This window comes from Pleurodeles waltl, chromosome 3_1 (assembly GCF_031143425.1).
Source record: "Pleurodeles waltl isolate 20211129_DDA chromosome 3_1, aPleWal1.hap1.20221129, whole genome shotgun sequence".
NCBI classification, from domain to species: domain Eukaryota; kingdom Metazoa; phylum Chordata; class Amphibia; order Caudata; family Salamandridae; genus Pleurodeles; species Pleurodeles waltl.
In genome coordinates this window covers 1,443,772,406-1,443,798,918 of record NC_090440.1, presented here as the reverse complement: position 1 = coordinate 1,443,798,918, position 26,513 = coordinate 1,443,772,406, and the positions used below count along the sequence as shown (strand labels likewise).

General features: G+C 47.0%; 1 protein-coding gene and 1 long non-coding RNA gene across 2 annotated transcripts in view; one reads left to right on the top strand and one right to left on the bottom strand.

Annotated features, from left to right (window-relative positions):
• The window catches only part of LOC138285284 (uncharacterized), a 227,285-nt gene that overhangs the window by 108,506 nt on the left and 92,266 nt on the right, over positions 1-26,513 (bottom strand). The window lies entirely within an intron of this gene.
• HOATZ (HOATZ cilia and flagella associated protein) overlaps positions 1,042-26,513 on the top strand; it is a 152,753-nt gene continuing 127,281 nt past the window's right edge. Inside the window, exon 1 of the mRNA XM_069225013.1 lies at positions 1,042-1,343. Coding sequence (XP_069081114.1) covers positions 1,145-1,343 — 199 coding nt within the window. The 5' untranslated portion in view covers positions 1,042-1,144. The remainder of the gene's footprint in view (positions 1,344-26,513) is intronic.

Below are 26,513 nucleotides of genomic sequence, written 5' to 3'. Positions count from 1 at the left end.
TTTTAAGGCCCACCCCCTCCTGTGTGTCAAAATGACGCTGGGGTGTAAATAAGGCGCACAGGCCTTAAAGTCATTTTTTGGAAGGGAAAGCATACCTAGCATATCATTAACACAAGGCAGGTTCCTGCTTCCAAAAAATGACGCTCATGGTGGAATTTTGATGTCCGCGGGGTCGGGCGTCAAAGTTTAAATATGGGGCAGTGTTTGCGCCGGATGGGCGTAAAATTTTTTGATGCACATTCAGCGCAAACAGAGTATAAATATGCCCCAATAGTATTTTGCAAGTTTGCGCCATTATTGCGTCAAAAAGTGGCGCAAATGCGGCGCTAAAAAAGTATACATATGAACCTGTATTTTTAGGTTTGCGCCACTTTTGTGTCAAAAAAATGACGCTAATGCGGCGCATGAAAAAAGTATAAATCAGGGCCAAAATGTTTCATGTTTAAAACTATCACTTTTAATAGCTGAACCTCATTGCAGTGATATAATTTGAAATTCTAATGTAAAACACCTCTGCGTGTTATAGAAATAACGAAAGCGCTTCTAAGACTTGTCAGGAATAGTAAACACTATACAACTACATTTTACAATTACTTATTTGAATTTTGAAGGGACTTTAAAGTAATTTTACATGACGTTTGCTACACGATTCACATGCCAACTATTTTTAGGGATCAACTGTTGTACGAGCTCTCAGAGCACAGCCAGACTCATGCCTAGTAAATATATTTATTGTCTCACCAACATGGACTAAAGATGAAGCGCTTTCCAAAGAGTGAAAGTTCGCGCATCAGTAATTACTTTGATCCAAACAGAGCCCTCTTCCCCCGAGGCTACCTGAACTAGCTACAGCCAATGGCAGCTAGCTTCCTTTGAGCCATTCAGAAAATTCCCGTCTTTTACAGCCCACTCGAAGGCAAAAAAAAAAGGGAAACTCCTTCTCGAGACTGCTCACGTGTTTAGCAGCTAGCACGAGGAGCTTGGGGGCGTTCATTGTCCGACCCCCAAAGCCCATCTCAGTGAATAGGCAACGACCCTGCATACGTCAAAGTCCGGCTACCCGTCCTCCGCCTGTGTTCATTTTTTTGGCATCATGTATCCATGACAACTGCAGCTTCCGGTGTATACATCCGGGTGCGAACAGATGGCGGAGCAGACACCGAGGACCTGCCCCCAGGACGTTGACATACCAGAGGTGATGGTGTTCGCTGGCTCCTCTGAAATGGATGTGTGCTACGCCAGAATCTTTTGGAATTCAGTTACTTTGCAGCCCCCGCTGGAGTCCAGGCTGGTGTCCGGGGATATCCGGCAGCGTCTGCGGACAGCCCCGCCCCCTGCCCCGCGTAAGTGACAGGAGCACGGGTATAGTAAAAGGACAAATGGGCGGAGTTGTTATGCAAAAACAAGTAGTGACGTTTTATTGATTTGACTATTTGACTTTCTTTGGGCATCGCCTTCTTGTGTATTACTCTATTCTGTTTAACTTCGTTAACGTTTAAAGCGTCTGTGTATGTAGGGGAGAGAATGTGGTGTTAAGGCCAGCGTGCCGACTTAAAAACTGAGGAACCAGGATGGCGTCTCTGCATTAGCCCAACATCCTGTACAAATCACTTAAGGTGTTAATGCGAGAATGGCAGTCTCAAAACCGCCAGACTCGCGGTGGCGGTTGTACCGCCAATGCTGTGGTGGGCCGACCACCAGAAGATCGCCATCTCTGATCCCAATGGGATTAGTGTGACCACCCGTCAGTGATTTTCACAGATTGCCCGTACTTTAGCTCTGCCATCGGTTGTTCCTAATGAAAGGCTTAACAGACAGTATTTGTCCACAATTTTAGCCTTTCAGCTAAAGGACAAATGTAACAAGCATTTGTAGTGCAACCGGTCTCTTATTTCTCTGAGTTAGAGCTATTAGCAGTTGTAAACTCCCAACTGGACTTTTCTTGCCTCATTAAATGGAAAAAAAACGAGCACGATAGCACTGCTAAACAAGCAAGAACGCGCTGCGAAAAAAGAGAAAAAGTAGTCCACAAACCAGATGGAAAACAGCAAGCCTCATATGTTTTCAGTACTTGCTAGCTGCACTCGAGGAGGGCCAACCACCGGAAAAGGCATGACGTATGCATGCCTTCCACTAATGAAAGCAAGCAGATTTTAAAAGGCAAGCCCACAAACCAATGAAAGACACTGATGTGACATGGGCGGGGTTCCGAGCCCGTTGCTAACTACTACAGTGTCTCGCAAGCGATAAGCAGGCTCGACCCCAAAAAGGAACAGCTTCCCCAGCAGGAGTGGAAGGCAGGGAGTCTCCTGTTCTCTGATCTGGAGGGAGAGCCAGACAGATAAAAAACAAGCCTTCTTCTCAGGGTGTCTCCTTCCCAAAAGAAATGCCAAGTGGGCAACTGGTAAATCTGCAAATGTAAAGGAGCTTGGAAATCTATATTGGCTTTAACCAAAGGAGTCACTTGAAGCTTTCTGATGGCGAAGATATTTTCTTTTAGAGAGCTTCTGTAAAGATATTCCAGGCTGAGCTGTGGAGTGTGTGGTTTTAATCGACAGTTATAAAAAATGTTTGCAATAGGTATAATCTGTATATTATTGAAATCTGTATTTTAGAAGGGATTTTTTATTTCACCCAAATGTAATTGTGCATTTTGGGGCAGCCTATTTTCTACTATGTGTAATGCATGTTTAAAATAAGGACTTACACATTCACAGTGCTTTCAGGGACCTCAGCACCTCATTGTACTAACAAACATTGCCAAAGCCAACAGGTCTCATCTACGCAAGAGTTATTGGCTTCACCATTGTGTTTTAGCCATGTTACACACCAGAGTGGCTGCTGTTCAGCATGGCTAAAAGTTAGCAGTGGTGGCTGCTGCCAATCAAGGGTGGCGGGGTGATGGGGAGGACAGTCGGTGGGGGATTAAAAATAATTTTAAAAAATCATACCTGCCTGTCACTCTCACTGCCGGCCGCCTCCGTGATGCTTCTCTCTTCCCAGCACTGGGGCACAAAGGACAGGCTCCCAATCCAGACACTGCTCTCATGCTATATCAAGCATGAGAGCAATACCAGGATTGGCCTGAGCAGGCTGGTTCGACACTCGCACAAGGAACAAGTGCCATTTCTCCGCCCCATCTGTGTAAAACAGCTGGGTTGGAGAAATGTAAGTGCGCTTGTCAGTCTGGCCGGCCTAAGACGGCCGGCCAAACTGACATGCGCGCTTACAAGTGCCCACCACTCCTCCTCTCTACCATAGCCCCCCCCCCTAGTCTCCCATGGCTCAGTCACCTGACTGAGCAGGGGTTCAACGCTCCTCCGTTATTACAGCGGAGCCGCCCATGAAAGTTAGTGGCATAGAGGAGAGTGGTGCGGAGTGTCGCAGAGTGTAATATTGAAGAGTGGAGTACAGTGTTGTAGAGTGGAGTGGCAGAGGGTGTCATGTTTAGGGGTGGCCTACTGTGTAGTCACGTGGAGTGACATATATTGGGTTTGGTATACTGTAGAGTTGACTGGTGTAGAGTGCATTGGCGTAGAGTGTTGCAGTATTTAGTGGTGTAGAGTGAAGTGGCATTGAATGCAGCAGCATCAAATTCAGTGACGTATAATACATTGTCAGAATGCAGAGACATAGACTATAGTGGTGCATAGCAGAGACCAGTGGTGCAAAGTGGAGTGGTGCAGAATAGAATGGCATAGAGTGCAGTGGTGTACACTAGAGTGGCAAAGTGTGCAGTAGTGTAGAGTGCAGGGTAGACTCGAGAGGCATATAGCACAGTGGTGTAGAGTGGTGCAGAGTAGCATTGAGTGGTGCAATGGAGAATAGAGTATAGTTCTGTAGAGTGCAGTGGCTTTGAGTGATGCAGAGTGCAATGGCGTACAGTGCAGTGGTGTAGAATGCAGTAGTAGGGAGCAGAGTGGTGTCGAGTACAGTGGCGGAGAGTGCAGTGTTACAGAGTAGAATGTCAGAGTGCAGAGGTGTAGAGTGCCATAGAGAGCAGTGGTGTAGAATACAGTGGTGCAAAGTAGAGTGCAGTTGTTTAGAGTGCATTGGCGTAGAGTGCAGTGGTTTAGAGTGTGGTGGCATAGAGTGGTGTGGTACAGAGTTGAGTGGCGTAGAGTGCAGTGGAGTTGAGTGGCATACAATATAGTGGCATAGAGTGGAGAGTTGCAGGGTAGAGTGCAGTGGCATAAAGTAGATTGTTTCACAGTAGGGTGAAGTGGAGAGGTGCAGGGTAGAGTGATGTTGCTTATAGTGGCATAGAGTGTAATTACAAAGAATAAAGTGGCGTAGAGTGCCATGCCATAGAGTACAGTGGCGAAGAGCAGATTAGAGTGACATACAGTGTATTGGTGTGGAGTACAGGGGCGTAGAGTTGAGTGTTACAAAGTAAAGTGAATTAGCATAGAGTTTATTGGCATAGCGTGCAGTTGCATACAGTGCAGTGTTTCAGAGTGGTATATAGTGGAGTTGTGCAGAGTCGATTGGTGTGGCCTAGACTGGAGTGGTGTAGCATGCAGAGTCGCAGAGCACTGTGGTGTAGAGAGGCATACACAGTACAGTAGAGAGGCGTAGCGTGAAGTGGCATTGAGTGCATGGGCAAAGAGTGGAGTGGTTCACAGTGGAGTAGAGTGCAGTGTCCCAGAGTGAAGTGGCATGGAGTGGTGTAAAGTGAAGTGAAGCAGAGTAGGGTGCAGTGGTGTGGAGTGCTGCAGAGTAAAGCGGTGTAGAGTATGCATGGTGTGGTAGCACACTGCCATTAAAGACAACATGTTTTTGAATGAAATGACAATTACATTTGCACAGACATACAGTTTTTCTAATAAAACTATACAGTGCACAGGCGATGGTGTGTGGAAATTGCATCAGCTAGTGTAATGATTTGTTTTAATCATATTAAGATATTTGTTTCCAGCACAGTTCAGCATTAACAAAAATGTGCTTCATTTGTGTTTCTAATTCTGATATATTCTGAAATCCTTGCACAGTTCATTTAAATGTTGTTGTGTGCTAGAAAAAACTCCTTCCTACCCCAAGTATCCAGCAATATTGTCACATAAGGAAAGTAAACACCATGCTCCCACCGAAAACAGAGCCTGACATTTTCCCTTGTTCGTTGGATGCACAGCAAATGCGATGAGATAAGAGCAAGATTCACAGACCTGTTTACAGAAATGAGCACTCGGAGTGATACTGTAAATAAGGTTTGGGCAAGGGAAGAGACAAGCTCAAGCAGGACAGCCTAAAACAAATAAAGTCAGCAAAATGGAAAGCAACAAAATGTGAGTTACAAAGCACAAAGCCAATGGTAAGCAGTGGGCAGAATGCGTTCACAGGGAAGCTCTATGAATGTACTTAAAGTGGCAGCTGCAGGATACTTGGTGGGGAAAGTCTAGTATTTTAGCCAAGTCCGTAACGCGAGGACGTTTGGCCACATCAATCTCCCAGGTAGTGTGACATGAATCCCTGGAGTGGTCTGCATGTTGCAGGAAAGGTCTGTACACCCATCTTATCAGTTTGCCCTATACCCTTTGGTGTAGAGCTTCTGGCACACCTCATGTAGGGTTAGTGCTAGATGGCAGACATGAAATAGGGTGTTTAATGTGGTTTTTAAGTAAGGAGTTGTCCTGGGTGAAGATGACAGTCTTTCACAAGGGTTTGAAAATCTAGTAGCTTACCATCCAGAAACAAATCCCCCAATTTTAAGACGCCTGCAGCATGCCACTGACTGAGTAGGTCTGAGCGCAGCCGTCCTGTGCGAGTGGGAAGGGCTAGCAAAGGGAGAACAGGAGCTCAGGCTTTCTTCATGTCAGTGAGTGTATAGGTTCTAGCAAGGCAAGCGAAAGCTGTGGAGGATAACCCCAGATGGTGTTCCATAGAATGGTCAGTAGGCAACTATGAGTAATGCAGTAAGCCCTTGTTAAAGTCTTCCGGATAAACCCCATCTTATGCAGGGGTGGGCAGACAGCCAGTGAGCCACCCGTTCGACCTGTGCAGCTAAATAATAGCATTCTAAGTCCGGAAGGCCTAATCCAACTGCAGTCACAGGTAGCTTTACAGTGGAAAGAGCTACCCAACGGCGCCCTAGCGACCACATCTGATGTGTGGCATGTCTGAAGAAGGAATGAGGGATGAGCAGGGGAAGGTTTGCAAAATAATACAATAATCGGGGTAGCACACCTTCTTCACTAGTGCCATGTGGTCCCCTTCAAAAAGCAGAGAAGACCAAAAAGCAAACTGGGTTTGGAGGAAACCTATCGCTCTGCTGAGATTTCTATCCTGCAAATCAGTGGGGAAATGGTAGATATTAATACCTAGGTGTCGATAGGTAACTGACTCCCAGTTCAATCTAAGGTCTAATTGTATATAAATGAAAAATTATACCATATGTTAAAGAAACATTAATTACATGTCAAAATCTTTCTCATATTCCTACATTTTGTTTGTGCTATTTACATCTCAAATATTTTGAAGATTCTCTGTGTACTTTGACACTTAGGGGTAACTCATATTACTGTTTTGGCTTTTGCTCAATTGCAAAATAATTTTAAGACATGGACGGAGTGGACAATCGCCTAGCACAACCGTGCAAGTGGTCTGGGCCGTGCTCACCCTTACACAAGCCTGAATAGTGGACCAGAAAGGTTTGCCAAGGTCGGTTGGTGCTGCTTGTTCAACCACTTGACAGTGCCTCTTCTGTTTCTCTCCTGTCTACAGAGACAACTCCCCCGGTACGCAAAACCTTCCAATACTCTTGGTGGACCCACCTTGTCTGATTTTAGTAATTGTCCCACCTTGTTCTTCTCATCCTTATTTATCCAGTTCTTAGCAACAACCCTTTAAATCAGTTGCTGTGGATCTCCAATCTGATCTCGGTTTCATCCTCATTTATTATCTTTGATTGGTAGTCCGGGCTCTGAGATAAATGTAGGGTCTCAGACTTACACGTTAGTGCTGTGAGACAAAAGACAAGTTGTGGGTACCTCACATCCTGACATTAGGTGTGAGCTGTCGCTCACACCATCTGCTTTGTCTCTTTTTTTTTTTAGATTGAAAGTCTATTGGAGGTTGTGGTGAGCCAGATAGTTTTCTTTAAAACTAGCATAAGGTTACTTACCTTAATGTTTCCCAAACTATTTGCCATCGGTTTTAAAATGTCTAGAAATATAAGCAAGATGTTGCTGTTGCTTTCTCTCCAAGAAAGATTAGTTATATTTGGGTATGGGTGATTGCCTTTACATAGTGCTGAAAGGCATTAATTTACTACTGAACAAAGATGTAATGTGACATCTGAATGTAGCATACCAGGAGACAATCATAAAAGACCACCATTAATAAATAGTGCTATGTAAAAAAGATTAAATAAATGCACAGAGAATGTAATGGGTTATGGCCTCTCTTCGATGTGTCTGTAAAACTGACGTTTGTTGTTAAATTTTTGTCTTGAATTTTGATTCTTCATGCTGAATTTGTGTCATGAATTTTGACCCACTGCCCTGAATTTTTTACTGTCCTGTCCAGAATTTGACTCGATGCCAGGTGGCCACCCTAGATGGGATAACAGCGGTCCTGGTTGTATTCAGCCAGGGTGGCACTGAAGTCAGCGCAGCCTGGCTGATTAAAACCTTGTTCTCCGCCAGCCTTTTCATGGCAGTCTAGCTGCCATGAAAAGGCTGGCAGAGAACAAGTGCAGGGGGCCATTGGGGGTCCTTGCAGTGCCCATGGTATGGGCAGTGCAGGGGTCCCCCTACCCAGCACCCAGAAAGGGACATTTTAAAGGTGCTGGTGCACCCTGCTTACAGCAGCATTGCCACTGGCTCAATTATGAGCTGGGAACAATGCTGCCACATCTTTTCCACTGGGCTAACAAGCGGAAACCTTGGTTCCCGTTCATCAGCCCAGTGGAAAAGTTATAATGGGGCCGGTGGGGAGACAGCCAGCACCGTGGCAGTCTTCTTGTCGGGAGTTTGTCCGACCGCCAAACTTGTAATGACCCCCTTAATCTTCAGTGCTTGAAAAAACACATTAATCTTAAATTTACTGGTGTAACTAAAGTGCTTCAATTCCGTGGGACCAATTTCGCACTTGCAAAATAAAATCTACTGACCCTAGTCAATATAAATAGGTGGAAGATGGATATACCAGGGACTTATAATCGTTTCGTGGGTCTTATTAGTCTTTTTCATCTGCAATTTATCCAGTCCATGTTGTTTCTGTGCACTAACATACATGCGGTTCTAAATTTAGAATGAGGTGAAGGGGATATGTACTAAGTAGTAAAACGGTGGCAAAGGTGAAATCTCAACTGGCAAACCGATTTTTGATATTGCAACCTCTGTTTGAATTGTTTAGTAATAGTCAGAACTATGATAAACGGGGCTCCAACATCCATTTGAGAACAGTTAATCCACGTTGTTTTTTGGTGCATTACGGCTCTTGCCTGCATGCCTGCTCTTGCAATGTAGGCAGGAGACTCCTATTTTTTGTGCAAGTAAAATTATGTAGCTCTAGCTTTTTTCCACTTAAAACTTGCCTGGCCCCAGTGCGAGGAAATGGGAAAATTAATCTGTTCCGTTTAAAAAAAAAAAATCTCCTTAGCTACAGTTAGTGTGTTTTTACTTGTAGTCATTATATAATTATGCATGTAATTGTAGTTCTGAGATAATAATGAGTTGAACAAGACTATAAATCCCAAAATAAAAACACAAAAACTACGCTATGTGAACCGCTGGTAAAGGGACAAGAGGGAACTGAAAAATCTATGAAATGGGTACGTTGATCAGAATGTACAGGACAAGAAGTATCTTGTCAGGTGTATTGCCGTAGGACAAACCTGATATTTTGACTCTCAGCTTGCTGTGATTTTTTTCGGCCCATAGTTAGTGTTGTGTCGCGATGCCCCCTCAGCCACAAAGGACAACATAAAGAGGCCAGTAGGTGTGTGCACGCCTTCTTTATTTCTTTCTGTAGCCTCTGGGCCGGCAGACACATCCTTCTTCCTTGGGTGCTGGTCAGTAGTGCCCTGCCCCTCCTCCTGACCGGGACTTGTGTCTGGTGACCTGGAAGTGGTGTTCAGTGACCACACGTACATCTGGTGTGCATGTAGTCCTAGTGCCCATTGCACTGATTGTTCTGACATCTCCCCCCTTTGTTGACAAAATATACACATTCCCCATACTCGCCTTTGTTACACTAAATGCATTATGCTCTTTTCATGCAACCAATGTATATAAATGTGGAGGCAAGAGAGCGAATATGGAGAGAGAGAGAGAGAGAGAGAGAGACTATCTCTGCAGTTGTACTTCGAGTCAGTCATTATAGTTCTTCAATCAGTCTTTTGGGTTTCCTGCTCACACTGACTAGGCGAGAGATCTCCCTTCCATGGTCCTTCTTTCCTCTGGTGTCCTCAATTATTGACCCTTTGATGTTAGTTATTCTCATAGGCTGGCTCAAGAAAATGCTCCCTGACTTTCGTGTTTGCCATTGGCGTACAAGGACTAGATGTCCCAGTTTTAGTCCAGACGTCATGGCATGATGCCATGTGTCAGCTTGTCATTTAATTTTCCTTTTGGCTTCTTGTTCACATGCAGCAATTTAGCTGTGTTCCGACGGAACCTTGGGTGCCAGTTGCAGCTGATGGGTCCTGCTTGCTTTCCCCATCACCACCCCTGCGGGGCACTTCACTGTGTAGGGTGTTGCGGTAATCCCAAAGTACTTGGCACAGTGCTTGCCCTACAGAGATCTGCGTCAGCTTTGCTTATTGGGCTGCCTTTTTTATGTTGCACATGAATCTTTCCACCATGCTATTGGCTTGCGGCCACAGCAGTATTATCTTCCTGTGATGCACTCCCAGATATGCTATGAATCGGCAAAATTCTTCTCCTGAGAATGGAAGTCCATTGTCCCTCTTGAGTGTCAGAGGGGTGCTCCAAGCTGCAAAGATGTTATATAGAATTGGTAAAGTGGCTGGCGTTTATGACACTTGGCCCACTATAGGTGATCAAGAGTATTCATCTATGGGGGATCAAGAGTATTCTCTGGGTCCAGAGGCCCATAGAAATCTGAAGCCAGTGTTGTCCATACGTCCTCCGGGAGATCAGACGTGTAGTTGCTCTAGCTTGGGTGGTTTGCCCATTATCAGACATAGATAACAGTTCTTAATCATGTTTTCTACCAGACAGTCAAGTCCTAGGAACCATTAGCTTTCTCTCAGCATTTGTTGGGTCGAGCACGCAAGCGCTCTGGCCCCTCTTGTAATGTCTCTGTGGGCTTTTAACAATGCCCACCGCATGCCCATCAGTTTTGTTGGTTCTTGGGCTTGCCTTTTAAAATTCGCTTGATTTCATTTCTGAAAGGCATGCATACGTAATGCCTTTTCTGTGTTTAGCCCTCCTCGAGAGCACCAGTAAACTACAGAAAACATACCAGGCTGCATGTTTTCCGCATGGCTTCTGGACTACTCTTTATTTTTATTTCCTACGCAGCGGGATCTCGCTGGGCAGTAGTCGAGCACTTTGCATGACATCAACCCTGTTACACAGATAATTGCATAACTGCTGATACGTTTGACTGCAAGCAAACTTCGGTTTTCTTTTGTGTGCTCCTTCACGCTCATGGCATGGCACTTTAAATCAGCTTGCTTATGTAAAACTGTAATACTTTTCATTTTCAATTTATGTGGCAAGAAAAGTCTGGTTAGGACTTTACAACGCTAATAGCTATAAGTTGAACAAATGCGAGACCCATTGCATCGCAAATGCTTGTTTTTGTTGCCACCATGCCCCTGTGAGATTCATGAGCAAGGCTGACTGTCCGTCTTTGAACTGTCTTCGGTATGACTGTCCTGGTTCCTCAGAGCAGTATTCTTTGCTCTGTTTCTGACAGTTCTTCCTGCACCTGTTTGAATGCAAGGAATTCTTCTCACCTGAACCCGTAAATGAACATGTGATAGTGCTTGCAGACACAGACCACCACCAGGCTTTCTTTCTTTGTTTGAGCGTATGCCCTTTCAACATCCAACAGGCTCCTGCTAACATACACAACAATGTGTCTTGGTGAGTCTCTCCTGGGCTTATGTTGTGGGAGAATGGCACCTAACCCCACCGGGCTGGCGTCCACAGTGAGCTCCATGCATAGGGATGCGTCAAAGTATGCAAGGTGATCCACGGCTGTGACAGCATGCCGGATGTCCCCAAACGCCTTGTCACATTCCGAGGTCCAGAGAAATGGCTGCCCTTGTTTAGACAGTTCACAGAGTGGGGTGCTCCCAGTGACGAAATCTTTGATGGAGGGAGCACAGTAACTCACCAAACCCAGAAACAACCTCACTTCTGCTACGTCCACTGGAGGTTGTGTTTTGCAGAGTGTTTCTACCTTGATGGGGTCTGGCCGCATCGCTTTCTGGGAGAAGATGTGCCCAAAGAAAACAAGTCCTTTCTTTCCCAGCTTGCATTTGTCCTCGTTCAGTATCAGACCAGCCATTTCTAGCTGCTTACATACCTCCCGCAGTGGCAAGTCATAAGCGTCATTTGTGCAGCCAAACACTAGGATGTTATAGCTGTAATTTAGACAGTTCTTTACATGTTTAATCACTCGTCTCGTCTCACTATCTCCTGAAATATTTCTGCTGCTGATGACACCCAGCAGCTTAAACACCTGTAACAAAATAGCCCTAGGTGAGTGGAAAATGTGGTGATGTAGTGGGACTGCAGGTCTAGTTCCAGTTGATGGTAGCCTATGGTTGTGATTGTTGTTTGGTATGATATAGCTGTTGTCATAATTGCATTTTATTTGCCAGATTTCTTTTTTCTGTCTTTTTTTCATATTGTATACAATCACTGTATTTGTATTGTCATGTGGTGCCTGAGAATGGAAATTAAGCTTATTTAGTATGGGTGCTTGACAATGAAATGGCCGCTTGGGCTTCTAGGCCGCTCAAGGGTGGTTATGATGCTTAGTTACTGTGGACGCCTGACTTTAAAATGGCTGCTGGGGCTTCTATGTTGCTCATTGGCTCTTCAGCCTGACCTTAAGATGGCCACCATGGGAGTCACACAGTTGCAAGATCTCTCATACTGGAGATCAAGGCGAGAGGTTCAATCAATGAGGCAAAATCTGGCGGTGCTTACTGCTTGCTTGGGCTGGACTGTTCCCATGGGTAACAGGGTCAAGACTGATTTGCATGTGGCTGGGTCCAAATTGGGGTGGCATGGTGAGCAAAAGAACATGGATTAAACCAATAATCTGTGACTGGTGGGAAGTGGGAAGGGTATGCCCTGACTGTGAGTGAGTGTTTTAACAGTTTCAGGCCTCAGTCCATCATCCTTTTGTGTTGCTACTGCTTGTTTGTGGGCTCTTTGATGCTCCAGGCAGACGCACGACTAGGGCCCTCGAGGTCGCACTGGTGTATTGCACTCAATGCTGATTCGGGCAGAGAGTGAGTCGCGTGTGCAGCTGCTTGAATCTCAGTTCGGGCGGCGGATCCAAAGGTGGATCCCACCTTTGTCACCAGATGTTGTGACGTGATGCCCCCCTGCCCCAACCCCCTAAGGACGACACAAGGAGGCCTGTAGGGGAGCGTGCACTCCTTCTTTATTTCTTTCTGTACTTCACACACAGGCTGGCTGCCAGAGATCACATGACTCTCTCACCACTGGGCCCTCGACTCAAGCTGCGCAGACCGTCACAGTGCTTAGTAAACCAGAACCTCACCTCCGAGCATTCACAAAACACGAGAGCACCGCCGTCCTTGTCACCATTGTGGCGTTTGGCCTTCAACCCGAGTAAGGCTTCAGTGACCAAGGCAAGGTGAAGGCCTGCGATGAAAAGGCTCACCAACCTGCTAAGCTACTGAAGGCGAGAGGAAACCCCTACTGTCAGCATGCCTTCAACCAACTCAAGAGCAACAAGTTGAGTAGTGCCCATTCAGGACCCCCAACACTACACGGCATACCTGAAGTGACTGCATGTCCCAGGAGACAACACTGCTGCCAGGAGATGCTGAGAGGGAGGAGCCAACTTACCCCCAATGCTACGTAGCGCCAATGACACTTCTGCTGCATGGGATGTGCCCGGGACAAGGGTGGGCCTGTCCTGCGCCCATCAGAGGCAGGGCAGGGCCACCCTCCCTTGGCCCTGCAGGTAAACAATATTGGGCCTTCTATTGGATCAAGGTACTGTGGTTACTCCCCTCGTCCTCCATCTGAGTTGCCTGGTTTGTGAGGCAGGACATTCACACATGTACCACAATATACTCAGGCGATACAGCTGCGGTAATTTTATGGTTAGGCACTTAGTAGGATGTGCTAATTTGGGAAGGTCGTGGGGGGTAGCTTGCTGTTAGCTTCTCTTTGGAGAGTGTAGGTGGCTGGCCTAGCTTATAGTGGGTACCATGGGGTACTTACACCTTGTGCCAGGTCCAGTTATCCCCTATTAGTAGATTAGAGGTGTTCTAGCAGCTTAGGCTGATAGAGGTAGCTATATCAAAGCAGCTTAGGCTGAACTAGGAGACAATTTCCGCTCCAATGCCACCAACCTCATCTGCGGCGTACCCCAAGGCTCCTCACTAAGCCCAACGCTGTTCAACGTCTACATGGCCCCCCTCGCACAACTGGCCCGCCAGCACAACCTCAGCATCCTCACCTACGCCGACGACACCCAACTCGTCCTCTCCCTGACCAAAGATCCTCTCACCGCCAAAGCCAACCTCCACGAGGGACTGAAATCCATCGCCGAGTGGATGAACAACAGCCGCCTGAAACTCAACTCCGACAAGACGGAAGTCCTCATCCTCGGGCGCACCCCTTCGGCCTGGAACGACTCGTGGTGGCCCATCGCCCTGGGCCCCCCACCCACCCCAGCCAGCCACGCACGAAATCTCGGCTTCATCCTCGACTCCACCCTCACCATGTCCAAACAGGTCAACGCAGTCTCATCCTCCTGTTTTAACACCCTCTGAATGCTCCGCAGGATCTTCAAGTGGATTCCAACAGGAACCAGAAAGACAGTGACCCAAGCCCTCGTCAGTAGCAGACTCGACTACGGCAACGCACTCTACACAGGCATCCCAACAAAAGACATCAAACGACTCCAACGCATCCAGAACGCATCCGCCCGCCTGATCCTCGACATACCCCGCCGATGTCACATCTCCCCTCACCTGAAGGACCTCCACTGGCTCCCCGTGGACAAGAGGATCACCTTTAAACTCCTCACCCACGCACACAAGGCTCTACACGACACCGGACCCGCCTACCTAACACCAAACTCAATTTCTACGTTCCCTCACGTCAACTACGCTCTGGCAACCTTGCCCTCGCCATCGTCCCCCGAATCCAGCGCAAGACCTCTGGCGGCAGATCCTTCTCCTACCTCGCCGCCAAAACCTGGAACTCACTCCCGACCTCACTGTGCCAGACCCAGGACCTCCTCACCTTCAGGAGACTCCTCAAGACATGGCTCTTCGAACGATAGCAGCACCCCCCCCCCCCCAGCGCCTCGAAACCCTAACGGGTACATAGCGCGCTTTATAAATTATTGATTGATTGATTGACTTAGATCACTTAGCACTATATCATAAGAAAACACAATACTCAGAGTTACTAAAAATAAAGGTACTTTATTTTAGTAACAATATGCCAAAAGTATCTCAGAGGATATACTCCCTTAGGAGGCAAGTAATATACACAAAATATATACACGCAAACCAAATCAGGTAAGTAACAGTTAGAAAAGTAGTGTAAACACTGTAGAACGCAATAGAATGCAATAGGAGACAATAGGCCTAGGGACAACACAAACCATGTACTCCAAAAGTGGAATGCGAACTACGAATGGACCCCAGGCCTAGTGTAGTGTGTAAAGGGTTGCTGGGAGTGTAAGAAAACACTAAGGGTGTCCAGGATACCCCACCCCAAGACCCTGAAAATTAGGAGTAAAGTTACCCTACTACCCCAGAAAGACAGTAAAGTCGAGATAGGGGATTCTGCAAGGACAACAACTGACTGCAAAACACTGAAGACGGATTCCTGGACCTGACGACCTGTAAAGGAAGGGGACCAAGTCCAAGAGTCACGCAAGTGTCTGGGGGTGGGGAGGGGGGGCAGTAGCAGGAGCCCACTAAATCCCGGATGAAGGTGCAAAAGGGCTGCCTACGGGTGGAAGAAGCCCAAAGATTCTGCAACAACGGAAGGTGCCAGGAACTTCTCCTTTGGTCAGAAGATGTCCCAAGGCATGCTGGAGGATGCAGAGTTGTTTCCACGCAGAAAGACCGCAAACAAGCCTTGCTTGCTGCAAGGGTCGTAGTTGAGGATTTTGGGTGCTGCCAGGGCCCAGGAAGGACCAGGAGGTCGCCCCTTGGAGGAGGAGACAGAGGGGGCGCTCAGCAACACAGAGAGCCCAAGCAGAAGCAGGGAGCACCCGCAGAAGCACCTGAACAGGCACTTAGAAGATCTGAGGACGACAGTCGACTCAGAGCAACAAAAGAGGGTCCCACAACGTCGAAGTCCAACTCAGCAAGTTGGGCAATGCAGGACGGAGTGCTGGGGACCTGGGCTAGGCTGTGCACAAAGGAAGTCTTGCAAAAGTGCACAGAAGCCCTAGTAGCTGCAGTTCACGCAGTACACAGGATTACTGTCTGGCGTGGGGAGGCAAGGACTTCCCCCCCCCCCCCACCAAATTTAGACAGAAGGGCTACTGGACTGTCGAAGACACTTGGACCCAGATCCTGTGTTCCAGGGACCACGTTCGTCAGGATGAGAGGGGACCCAGAGGACCGGTGATGCAGAAGTTTGGTGCCTGCGTTAGCAGGGGGAAGGTTCCGTCGACCCACTGGAGATTTCTTCTTGGCTTCCAGTGCAGGGTGAAGGCAGACAGCTCTCAGAGCATGCACCACCAGGAAACAGTCGATAAAGCCGGCAGGATGAGGCGCTACAATGTTGCTGGTAGTCTTCTTGCTACTTTGTTGCGGTTATGCAGGCGTCCTGGAGCAGTCAGCGGTCGATCCTTGGCAGAAGTCGAAGAGGGAAGTGCAGAGGAACTCTGGTGAGCTCTTGCATTCATTATCTGGTGAGATGCCCACAGGAGAGACCCTAAATAGCCCACAGAGGAGGATTGGCTACAGAGAAAGGTAAGCACCTATCAAGAGGGGTCTCTGACGTCACCTGCTGGCACTGGCCACGCAGAGCTGTTCACTGTGCCCTCAAACCTCTGCATCCAAGATGGCAGAGGTCTGGGACACTCTGCAGGAGCTCTGGGCACCTCCCCTGGGAGATGCTGGCCAGAGGAGTGGTCACTCCCCTTTCCTTTGTCCAGTTTCGCGTCAGAGCGGGCTGGGGGGATCCCTGAACCGGTGTAGACTGGCGTATGCCCTTCAAAGCATTTCCAGAGGCCAGGAGAGGCAACTCCTCCCAGGCCCTTCACACCTATTTCCAAAGGGAGAGGGTGTAATACCCTCTCCCAGAGGAAATCCTTTGTTCTGCCTTCCTGGGACCAGGCTGCCCAGGCCCCAGGGGGGCAGAAACCTGTCTGAGGGGTTGGCAGCAGCAGTAACTGCAGAAGAGACCCCGGGAAGTTAGTTTGGCTCTATGCTGGAGAACCGGGGATGCATGGAATTGTCCCCCCAACACCATATTGGTATTGGAGTGACAATTCCATGATCCTAGACATGTTACATGGCCATGTTCGGAGTTACCATTGTGACGCTACATATAAGTATTGACCTATATGTAGTGCACGCGTGTAATGGTGTCCCCGCACTCACGAAGTCCAGGGAATTTGCCCTGAACAATGTGGGGGCGCCTTGGCTAGTGCCAGGGTGCCCACACACTAAGTAACTTTGCACCTAACCTTTACTAAGTGGGGGTTAGACATATAGGTGACTTATAAGTTACTTAAGTGCAGTGTAAAATGGCTGTGAAATAACATGGACATTATTTCACTCAGGCTGCAGTGGGAGTCCTGTGTAAGAACTGTCTGAGCTCCCATTGGTCGGCAAAATAAATGCTGCAGCCCATAGGGATCTCCAGGAACCCCAATACCCTGGGTACCTAGGTACCATATACAAGGGAATTATAAGGGTGTTCCAGTGTGCCAATGAGAATGGGTAAAATTAGTCACTATCCTGCAGTGACAATTTTAAAAGCAGAGAGAGCATAAACACTGAGGTTCTGATTAGCAGAGCCTCAGTGATACAGTTAGGCACCACACAGGAAACACAAATAGGCCACAAACCTATGAGCACTGGGGTCCTGGCTAGCAGGATCCCAGTGACACATATCAAACACACCGACAACATAGGGTTTTCACTATGAGCACTGGACCCTGGCTAGCAGGATCCCAGTGAGACAGTAAAAAGACCCTGACATATACTCACAAACAGGCCAAAAGTGGAGGTAACAAGGCTAGAAAGAGGCTACCTTCCTACAAAGAGGGCTATTGAACTATATTAAATTGTGGACTGTTGCATGACTGGTATTACTCACAAGTTGAAGCTTGTTCTCTTTTCTTAAGAGGTGCAAAGAATTAGCCTGGCAATAGGGGTGGTGTGATCTGGGTCCTGGTACTTTAGCAGTCTGGTTGTAATTTTTGAGCGGGGAGACGATTAAGTTGTGAATTTATTTCCAAGGTTAAAGATGGGCAAGAGGAAAGCGCTGGGCTGCCAGGTAGTTGCTATGCTCACTGCTAAGGCTACCTCTATAAATAGAATGTTGCATAGAGCCATTGGTGTTATCAGTACAGAGATAGTACTTGTTGATCGTCATTTATCTCTGCATTCCGTGGATGCCAAAGAACCCCGGGTTGATTCTTGTGCTCTGCCCACACCCCCAGGGGATTCAGCCTACACATGCAAGCTACAGAATCTGAGCCTACAGGTTCAAGTAACTTGGGCACAGCTGTTACAGCCAACCCAGCAAAAGAGCCATTAAGAACACACAGCTTGTTGATGGTAAGGGGAATTCTGTGCGATCTCCCTTGGTCTCTACAGAGGTATTCCCTAGGGATGAGCCCCGGGTTCCCCCAGTCATCCGTAATAGGGGGGGCAATACCCGGTTAGTATGAGCAGCTTGTGAATGACCTTGTATGCAAGGTCAAGGAGCTTTTAAGAGAACATCTATCATCCATTTGGGCTTGTTTAGCAGCCGTAGACAGGGAACTGACTGCCGGCAGGGTGGCTCAGACCTCCCCTGGCGAGACTACCCTCAAGGAGCCCAGGAAACCTGGCGCACCCCCCAGGCCTAGGGTGGAGGGGGATACCCTATCAAGAGCTCAGGGAGGGGGCCGTAGTCAATCTGGCATGTATAACGGTAATGACAATGGTGTCCTGGGTGTCGAGCCTAGTCAAGACCAGAGGAGAGATGGTCCAGTTTGTTCTAATCCACCCCGTTAGTACGTCCTGGTAATATTGACTGCAATAAGAACCCTAATATTGTGAATACTGGTCACGGTCCACCCAACCTTAATCCATCTAGAGGGACATCTAAAGTTCCTATAATTCAATTTCAATTTTATTAAATTGTATCAGCAAGAAGCCTTACAATAATCTAAAAAGTACACATCAAAAAAGACTAATAATTCATAAGAGCCCCATAATCGCAATTTAAAACATAGTGGCAACAATCACTCTGTTCATAAAAAGTCACATATCCCCAAACAATTAAATATAAATAATTGATTACCCCCCCATCCACATTGGAAGAAGGGCAGCCCTTTGTCAGTACCTATCCTCTACTCAGGGGGGAACCCAGAGACAAAGTGCTTGTGCTCACAGTATTTCATATTAGCAGTAATAACTCACATAGCTACAGGGTCTTTTAGAGGGAAGAGAGGGGCCCTAGCGTTAGCGTAGGGCAAACCATTATTTCATCATACCGCTATCGCCTAGGGCCCTATTAGATCTTATAAAATTTTAAAAACCAGCCACCCCTAGTTTGGCTAGCAATTCCGTAGCCGGGGCCAAGTGGCCCATATATATGAGGCGAACAGGTTATGTTCGCTCATATTACCCGGCCTTGCGCAGAGAGCGAGTGCAATTTTCGTGCAATTTGCTCCACTAGCCTTAAAAAGAGGGAGAAGCCACTGGCGCCTTGCCTCAACAAATTTCTTACAGGCCAGGGTGAAGTGAGCCACATTATCCACCTACCCAGGGGTGCAGTCACAAAACTCCAAACCTACTGGTATGGACCAGGTAGCATCTTAGGGGCAGCACTACCAGCCTGTATTTCATATAGAGAGTCTGCTTCAATTCAGGATACAACATATCCAAGTAAGCCTGGGGAGCTGGGTCATAGACATTGTTAAAATAATAGTACATAATTGAATCAAGCCTGAGTTCCTGGTACACCCTCATCTTACTGAGTTCCTAGTATCAATCTTTTATCAGGCCACCGTATCCTTGGTAACACTACCCGGATCCACCCATAGGTCCTTCAACTGAAGGTTACCTAGAGTCTTTTTAACATAAGCTCCCCAGGAACACCCCCCAGAACTACCATACGTGGTGACTTCTTCCAAAGTTTCTAAGTACACTGCTGCCATAGGGTTGCGCACTACCCTAGCCCAGTACAGTATTGGCCTTATAGCTGCTAGTTCCGAAATCGTTGTCAAATTTAGTTCTGCAAAGAGAGCTTTCAAGGGGGTTCCTGGTCCCAGCCCCAGTAAGTTTTTCAGAAAATTATTCTCGGCAGCCTGCAGCACTCTAACATTCATGAATCCTCAGAGCTCTGCTCCTTAGAGTGCTGCAACCACTGCTTTTGGAGCATATGTCTCCAGGGTGATGCTAACACTATGTCCTCCAGCCTTATACTTAAATCTCAATATTGCCCCAGCTGCTTGTTAAAGGGCTATGGCTGCCATCCGAACTTGGCAGTCCCAACTTAAATTCTCAGAGAACCGCACCCCTAGATAATCAAAGAGCTTGGTAACCTCAGTTGGGGCATAGTTAATCATTAGCTTCCTCCGTAGTCTAGTAGAGGGCTGCAAGGTCATCCCTGTGGTCTTCATGCAATTAATGGTTAATGATTTTCCCTCGCAGTATTTCATAAAGCGGGCAAGGAGCCTATGGACTGCATTTTCAGTGTGTGCCCTAAGAACTTTATCGTCCGCAAACAATAATATTGGCACCCTCCTCCCCGCTACAAGGGGGACATCTAACTGCACTCCTAAGAGAAATTGAGTCACATCGTTCAAAAAAAGGCTAAAGAGCAGGGGTGCCAGCACGTAGCCCTGCCGTAGGCCCTTTTGTACCTGGAAGGGGTCTGTGCATTCCCCACCCATCCCATACCTTACTCTAACTGTGTTGTCCATATGCAGTGATGCTATAGCTTTCACTAGGGAGGCATCAACCCCCAGACTTAGCAGTGACCTCCATAGTTTACCCCTGTCTACTGAATCAAAGGCGGCTTTCAGATCTATGAAGACCAGGTACAACAAGCACTTCTTGATTACAATGAATTTATATGAAATCAGGTAGAGATGAATGATCTGGTCAATGGTTCCAATTCGGGGACGAAAGCCCCCTTGCACTTCCGTTAACACACCCTGGGCGTCAACCCACCCCTGGAGGCGATTGAGCAGAACTTTCCCTAGGACCTTCCCGACCCCATCCAGCAAAGAGATCTGCCGGTAGTTAGCAGGGCATCCTCAATCGCCCTTCTTATAAATCGGAACAATGACGGCAGAATGCCAGGACTGCAGTACTATGTTCCCCTCAAGGGCTGCATTGAACACCTTGGTGAGTATTTTGGCCCAATAAGGAGATGCCTCATAGTAAAGGTCCACTGGCACCATATCTGGGCCCCGGGCCTTATTCCTCTTCATTGCTCCCAGTGCTCTAATTACTCTGGGATTAAAATTCTTATCTCACAAGGGGCAGTAGGAGGGGCATCAACCGCATAGGTACTATATAATGGGCTAAAATAATCAACCCAGGCAAGGGAGCCTATGCAGGTTTCTACATCAGTCGCTGCCCCCTACTCCACTCTTGCCACCAGTGCCCAGACTCTTTTTGGGTCATGGTCAGTGTAGTTTCTTTGAGTTTAGCCCAGAGTGTACTTTGTTTCACCTGCTTCTTAATTGCCAATAGGTGATAATAGCCCTTTCTATGTGCTCTGAATTTCTCTTCACTAGCAGTGCTATCATGGCACCAGGATAGGGCAAGCGAGACCTCTCTTTTTATCCTTATACACTCCTCATCAAACCAGCCTTTACGGCTCGTCTGCCCTTTTCTACTGTTGTCACATGGCTTAGATGTTACAGGTTTAGACCACAAGGCCCCACAATTGCCTATAATAAACCTGCCACTGGCTGCATCTCCTTATGTAGTTGTTATAACTGGAGTATCTCAGCTGAGAGAAAAACAAAGTGAATCTTATGATGCCCTTTTCAACACAACCCTGGGGTGGCTAGCACGGCACAGAGGTTTTCCAATTGCACATTCTAACAACCTATTACATGTGAGAGTGAGAAGAATGGCATGGGTTGGTCCAGAGAAGGGGTATTGGGATGGGGAAAGTGTTATAATTAATTTTAGATTCCCTTCTCTGGTCCATCGCATCTTAGCTGGTAAAACCCTAGTGGAGACTTGACCTAAGCCTAAGGCCCTTGATTATTTTTACAGTCATCACGGAGGTTGCAAGTGTGGCCCCCACTGCTTCATGCATAGGGAGCATTTTGAGCCCGCTCAATCAATGCGGTACCCAAAGCAGTGGAGACTTGACTGACAGGTGCAAGGTGGGTGGTGTATTCCAGTAGGCTCTAATGATTTGGGGATAGTAGGGAGGGCTCGGGCTCCCCTTTATTTTGATAGTAGAGCTCTTAGAATGCCCACAGATGTAATCAGTAATGAGGGAAGAGACGGCTGTGAATGCTTGGGTGAGCACACAACCTCCTCATTCCGGGAAGAGCTTGCAAATGTTGAACAGTGTAGCAGTAGAGAGAATGAGGGCATCCCAGTCTACTCTGTTGGGGCTGAGCAGTTGTTTGGTATTAAATTGAGCCATATTCCTCTCAACCAGGGTGTTAAAGATACCTAAGTTAGTCATATCATTAATGGTGACGTGAACACTGGGGACACTACAGAACAGAGCGGAGGAGTGGGGTACGGGTGCTAGTACTGATTTTCGGTGTATGCTAATCTCTTGGAATGTTACTGTTTTGGCCTCTAAATTAGTGTGCCCGGAGTGGTGTGAGTTTAATACTCAGTTTGAGATGTGCATGTTTCAAGAGACCTGGTCCCTGTATATTGCAGGCTTTGCCAATTTTACCAAGGAAGCTGTTGCATCGGTGAAGGGGAGGCCTTCGGTTGGTCTAACTGCCTGCATCTGAACCACGGTGGAGGGCGGGTTGAGAGAAATTCAGGTGGACTCCTCATACATATTGTGCGTTTGCCTAAACTTCGCTGGTGGGGAGACCTACTTCTTCTATAATATCTGCAGGTCAGTTGGGTGTACTAGGGAACCAGCAATGTTTGAATTGTTAACTGCTCATTTAGCATCCCTCCTCGTTGATGCTAGGAAAATAGTAGAGGGCATTTCAATTGTCAATTTGAACCACTGTGCTCAGACTCCTACTCCATAATGTCAAGTGAGGACGTCATATGGCAGGTACCTGCTTTGGAGATCCCTCCCATCAAGAAATGGACCCCGACTGTCTTTAAAATCAATGCCCTTGTTTTGAATCCTTCCTTGTCCTTAGAGTGTGTAATGGAAGAACTAGGTCTGATAAGTCAGGCCGGCATATCTTTGATAGAATCAGTGCCACCAGTCTTATTGATTATTTCTTGCTAACATTAGACTATGGCTGTTTCTTGAGGATATGACTGTCCTGGAATGTCAGGACAGTGACCTTAACGCTTTGCTCCTCAAGCTTAACTGTATTATGAGAAGCCCTCTAAATCCCAAGAACAGTTAATGGCCAGTAGTCTAAGAGTGACTAGCAACAGGAAGAACATTAGGCAGATGTATGGGCTGGTGGCTGATAGTTTGGTGAGGCTGGTGCCCAAATCTGTGGCCGGTTGCACCTAAGTACAACTGGATTTTGTCAAAGAAATTAATAATGAATTGTTTGGCAAAATGAGGAATCTGTTTTGGATCTGGGGTGTGGGGGAAGCCTATCAGGATGTCTACTGTGACCTGGTTTCATAAAAGTTGTAGCTAAGCTAACCCTGTTAGATCGAGGTCTTAAAGACTGATGATAGAGTAATGATTCGATGCACAAGGAAAGACTATAAAGCGGGACTTAATATTGCTAAAAGGGACTGGCAGAGGGAAAGGTGGGAGGACCTGTTGATAGCTGCAAATCAGAAAGACCCTCATGCCTTTTAGAATCTGATTTCCCATGGAGCTAGGGAAGGATTGAGGCCTACTGACTTTTTTGTTTCTACTAGTGAGTGTGTCGCCCATTTTTTTGCCCTTTATGCTTCTTTGAGAATATATACGCAGATGCATCAAGTGATCTCATAAGGCTGAGGGCTCTGGGCCACCCACCTTCACCTCCTTTGGGGGTGTACGTAAAGATGACCTTCTGCAGGATACCCTGGACCTTGGTCTCTCCCTGTTCGGCCTTGAAATTTAAGATTAGAAAGTCTCTGGTGCCATTACGGCTATTTGTTCCTAATAAAGTGCAGGGATTAGACAAAATCTCAGAGGATTTATTTTAGAGTGATATAGGTATCTGGAGCTCTTACCTCTTGATTCTATTTACTACTATCCTGAAAGGGGGCCTCTGCCCCTGACTTGGGCTGGGGCAGAAATCATCCCTATTCATAAAAAGGGTCCTCACAAAAAGACTGTTAACTATAGACCTATCAGTCTACTTGAAAGTTCACAAAAGCTCTTTTGTAGAGTTTTATTCAGTAGACTGCAGGAATGGATGATAGATAAAGCTATCCTGTCCCCTATGCAGGCAGGATTTTGTGAGAGCCACAAGCAGGATGATCAGGTTTTAAGGCTTATGATTGTGTACTGGAAGATAGTCACCCTGGGGGGTAGTCACCTGCACGCTGTGTTTGTGGCTCTCTGTTCTGCCTTCGATTTAGTATCAAGACCATCCTTATGGCATGTCTTACGTGAAATGGGGGTGTCTGGCTATCTCTTAGACATTTTTGAGTGGCTCCATGCCAACAATTATGCGTATGTTAGATGTGGTTAGGCTGGTGTCAGGAGGAGACAGGCAGGGGTGCGTACTGACTCCCATGCCTTTCTTGCTATATATCAATGGCCTCATTGCTCATTTGGAGCAGAGTGATAGTAATATTCCAAAGTTGGTAAACATGAAGATTCCAGTCCTCATGTTTGCCAATGACACTTTCCACCTCTCTAAGTCGCCTGTGGGACTACAAAGACTCTAGAATAGCTTTGAGGAAATTTGTATAGAATATATGGAAGACCAAGTATATGATATCCAACCCAGGACACTCAACCAGGGCCTGCCCAAAACCTGCAGGGATACCACTAGAAAGAGTTTACACTTTTACTTATCTGGACATTACTCTCTCTGAATGTCTTGGGTGGCAGGCCCATATTACTTAACGTAGGCTAAAACTTGAGCAAGCGGTTGGAAGCATAATTAGAATGATTTATAATTCTCTTTTTCATCCTGTTTATCCGCCACTGCAGATGTATTACCATCAGGCCATGAGGGCTGCCACCGATGGTGCTCAGTTATAGGGCCGCATTCAGGCGCTCACTCTTTATACAGTGGAGAAATGTTTTATGTGCTTATTGGTTAATGTTCCTATCAGCACACTTGTGTTGCCCCTTAGGTTGGACCTTAGGGTTAGCACCATATCTTATAAAGTGGGGCTTTGCCCGATTTTATACTGGAGAAGGACCTGGATTATGCCTGAGCTCATCTCCTATGGCGAAGGTCTCTAAGACATTCTTAGCTTTTTAGCTCTTGCAATATACCTTGGATAAAGTCCATCAAAGGGAAGCTAAGGGAAATAGTGTTGCCAATCAATCTTTGGGATACTCCTTAAGAGGATACACTAGTTACTAAGGCTAATGTTAAATTGGCTTACTGGCAGCACGAAGATACCTTTTGAAGTCATGGACCACCCATGGTGCACTGACAGATGCTTTTCTTTTAGATAAGGACTCTTTCCACAGGGAGTAGTAAATGGATAAAATTGAGCCCCCACAGTGCTTTTCCGTTATGGGTTGTTACCCCTACAGTGGTTTACTGCAAAATGGGTTAACAATTTCATGACTGTAGATGGGCAGTGCCTGTTTTGTGGTTACCCCCAAGAGTTTGTCGAGCTTGTTATTTTCTTTTGTCCAGCTCTTTTTTAAATCTGTTTTTTTTTCCAATGAAAACATTACAAACTTGTATAATAACTCAACACAGTGCAGGCGTTACAGAGCAGTATTGTACCAACAGAGAATGATGTCCAAAGAGCGAACACAGCATTTTATCCTCCGGGGAAACAGAGCCACATCCCTGAACCACCCTGAATCCCAAGAGCTCCCGTCCTACATCCCAATGAGACCAGCCGTTTCATAGCTTAACCATACAAGATAACTAAAGTCCACATTTGGTTGTCAAGAGTGAGAAGAGGAAGATCATATATCTCCAGCCCCCCGTCCCACTGCTATTCACAGTACCTACGTCCCCCTCTTCAGTGAACTTTTCCAGCAGAGCGCCCCAAGCAGCCCATCAGTGAGCGCCCTATCGTCGCTACGTGTCATACGCATATGTTGTTCCTCCCCCACCCCCCATTCCAGCAAATCCTGCAACCAATCAGATGTTACAGGGGTCCGCACACTCATCCAGTTAATCGCTACTGTGCGCTTGGCCAAGACTAACGCTAACTGTATCAACCTATAGGCCACCCCTCTGCCCTGCGGCCTGCGCACCACTCCCAGGAGATAAGACAAAGGAGTAACCTCCAACTCTCTCTCCATAGCCTTCGAGATCACCTCTACCACCTCCTGCCAAAACATACCAACGACACTACAGGACCAGGCCATATGCAGAAACGATGCACCAAGCTCACCACATCGAGGGCAACAAGTCCCTCAACCTGGGTCTATCTTATTTAGCTTGCTGGGAGTAATATACGTGCTGTGGACAAAATTAAAATGCAAAAGTTTGAACCTGTGATTGCAGGAAACTGTTCGAACCAGAGACAATGTCACATCCCAATCATTGTCCTCAATAGGCATCCCCAAGTCAACTTCCCATGCCTTACGTCCCAGGCTAGGCACCCCCGGTCGGTCCCCCCGTAAAGCCTTATAAAATCGAGCAATCATGTGCCTGTCTTAACCCCAGTTAAGAAGACCGTTCAATACCAAAGAATCCCTGGGAACCAACAGAAACCCATCCTAGATTTCACAGGTCACGCTTTCAAGTTTGGCATATTGGAAAAACTGGCCAGGGTCCAACTCAAAGAGTTCCTGGGCATCGGAGAATGAAATAAATTCACCATTAGGGTACAAATCACCAACCACCTCACATCCACCCGACCGCCAGGCCTCCATTGACATTGCCCTTACTATATCCCGAAACGGAGACAG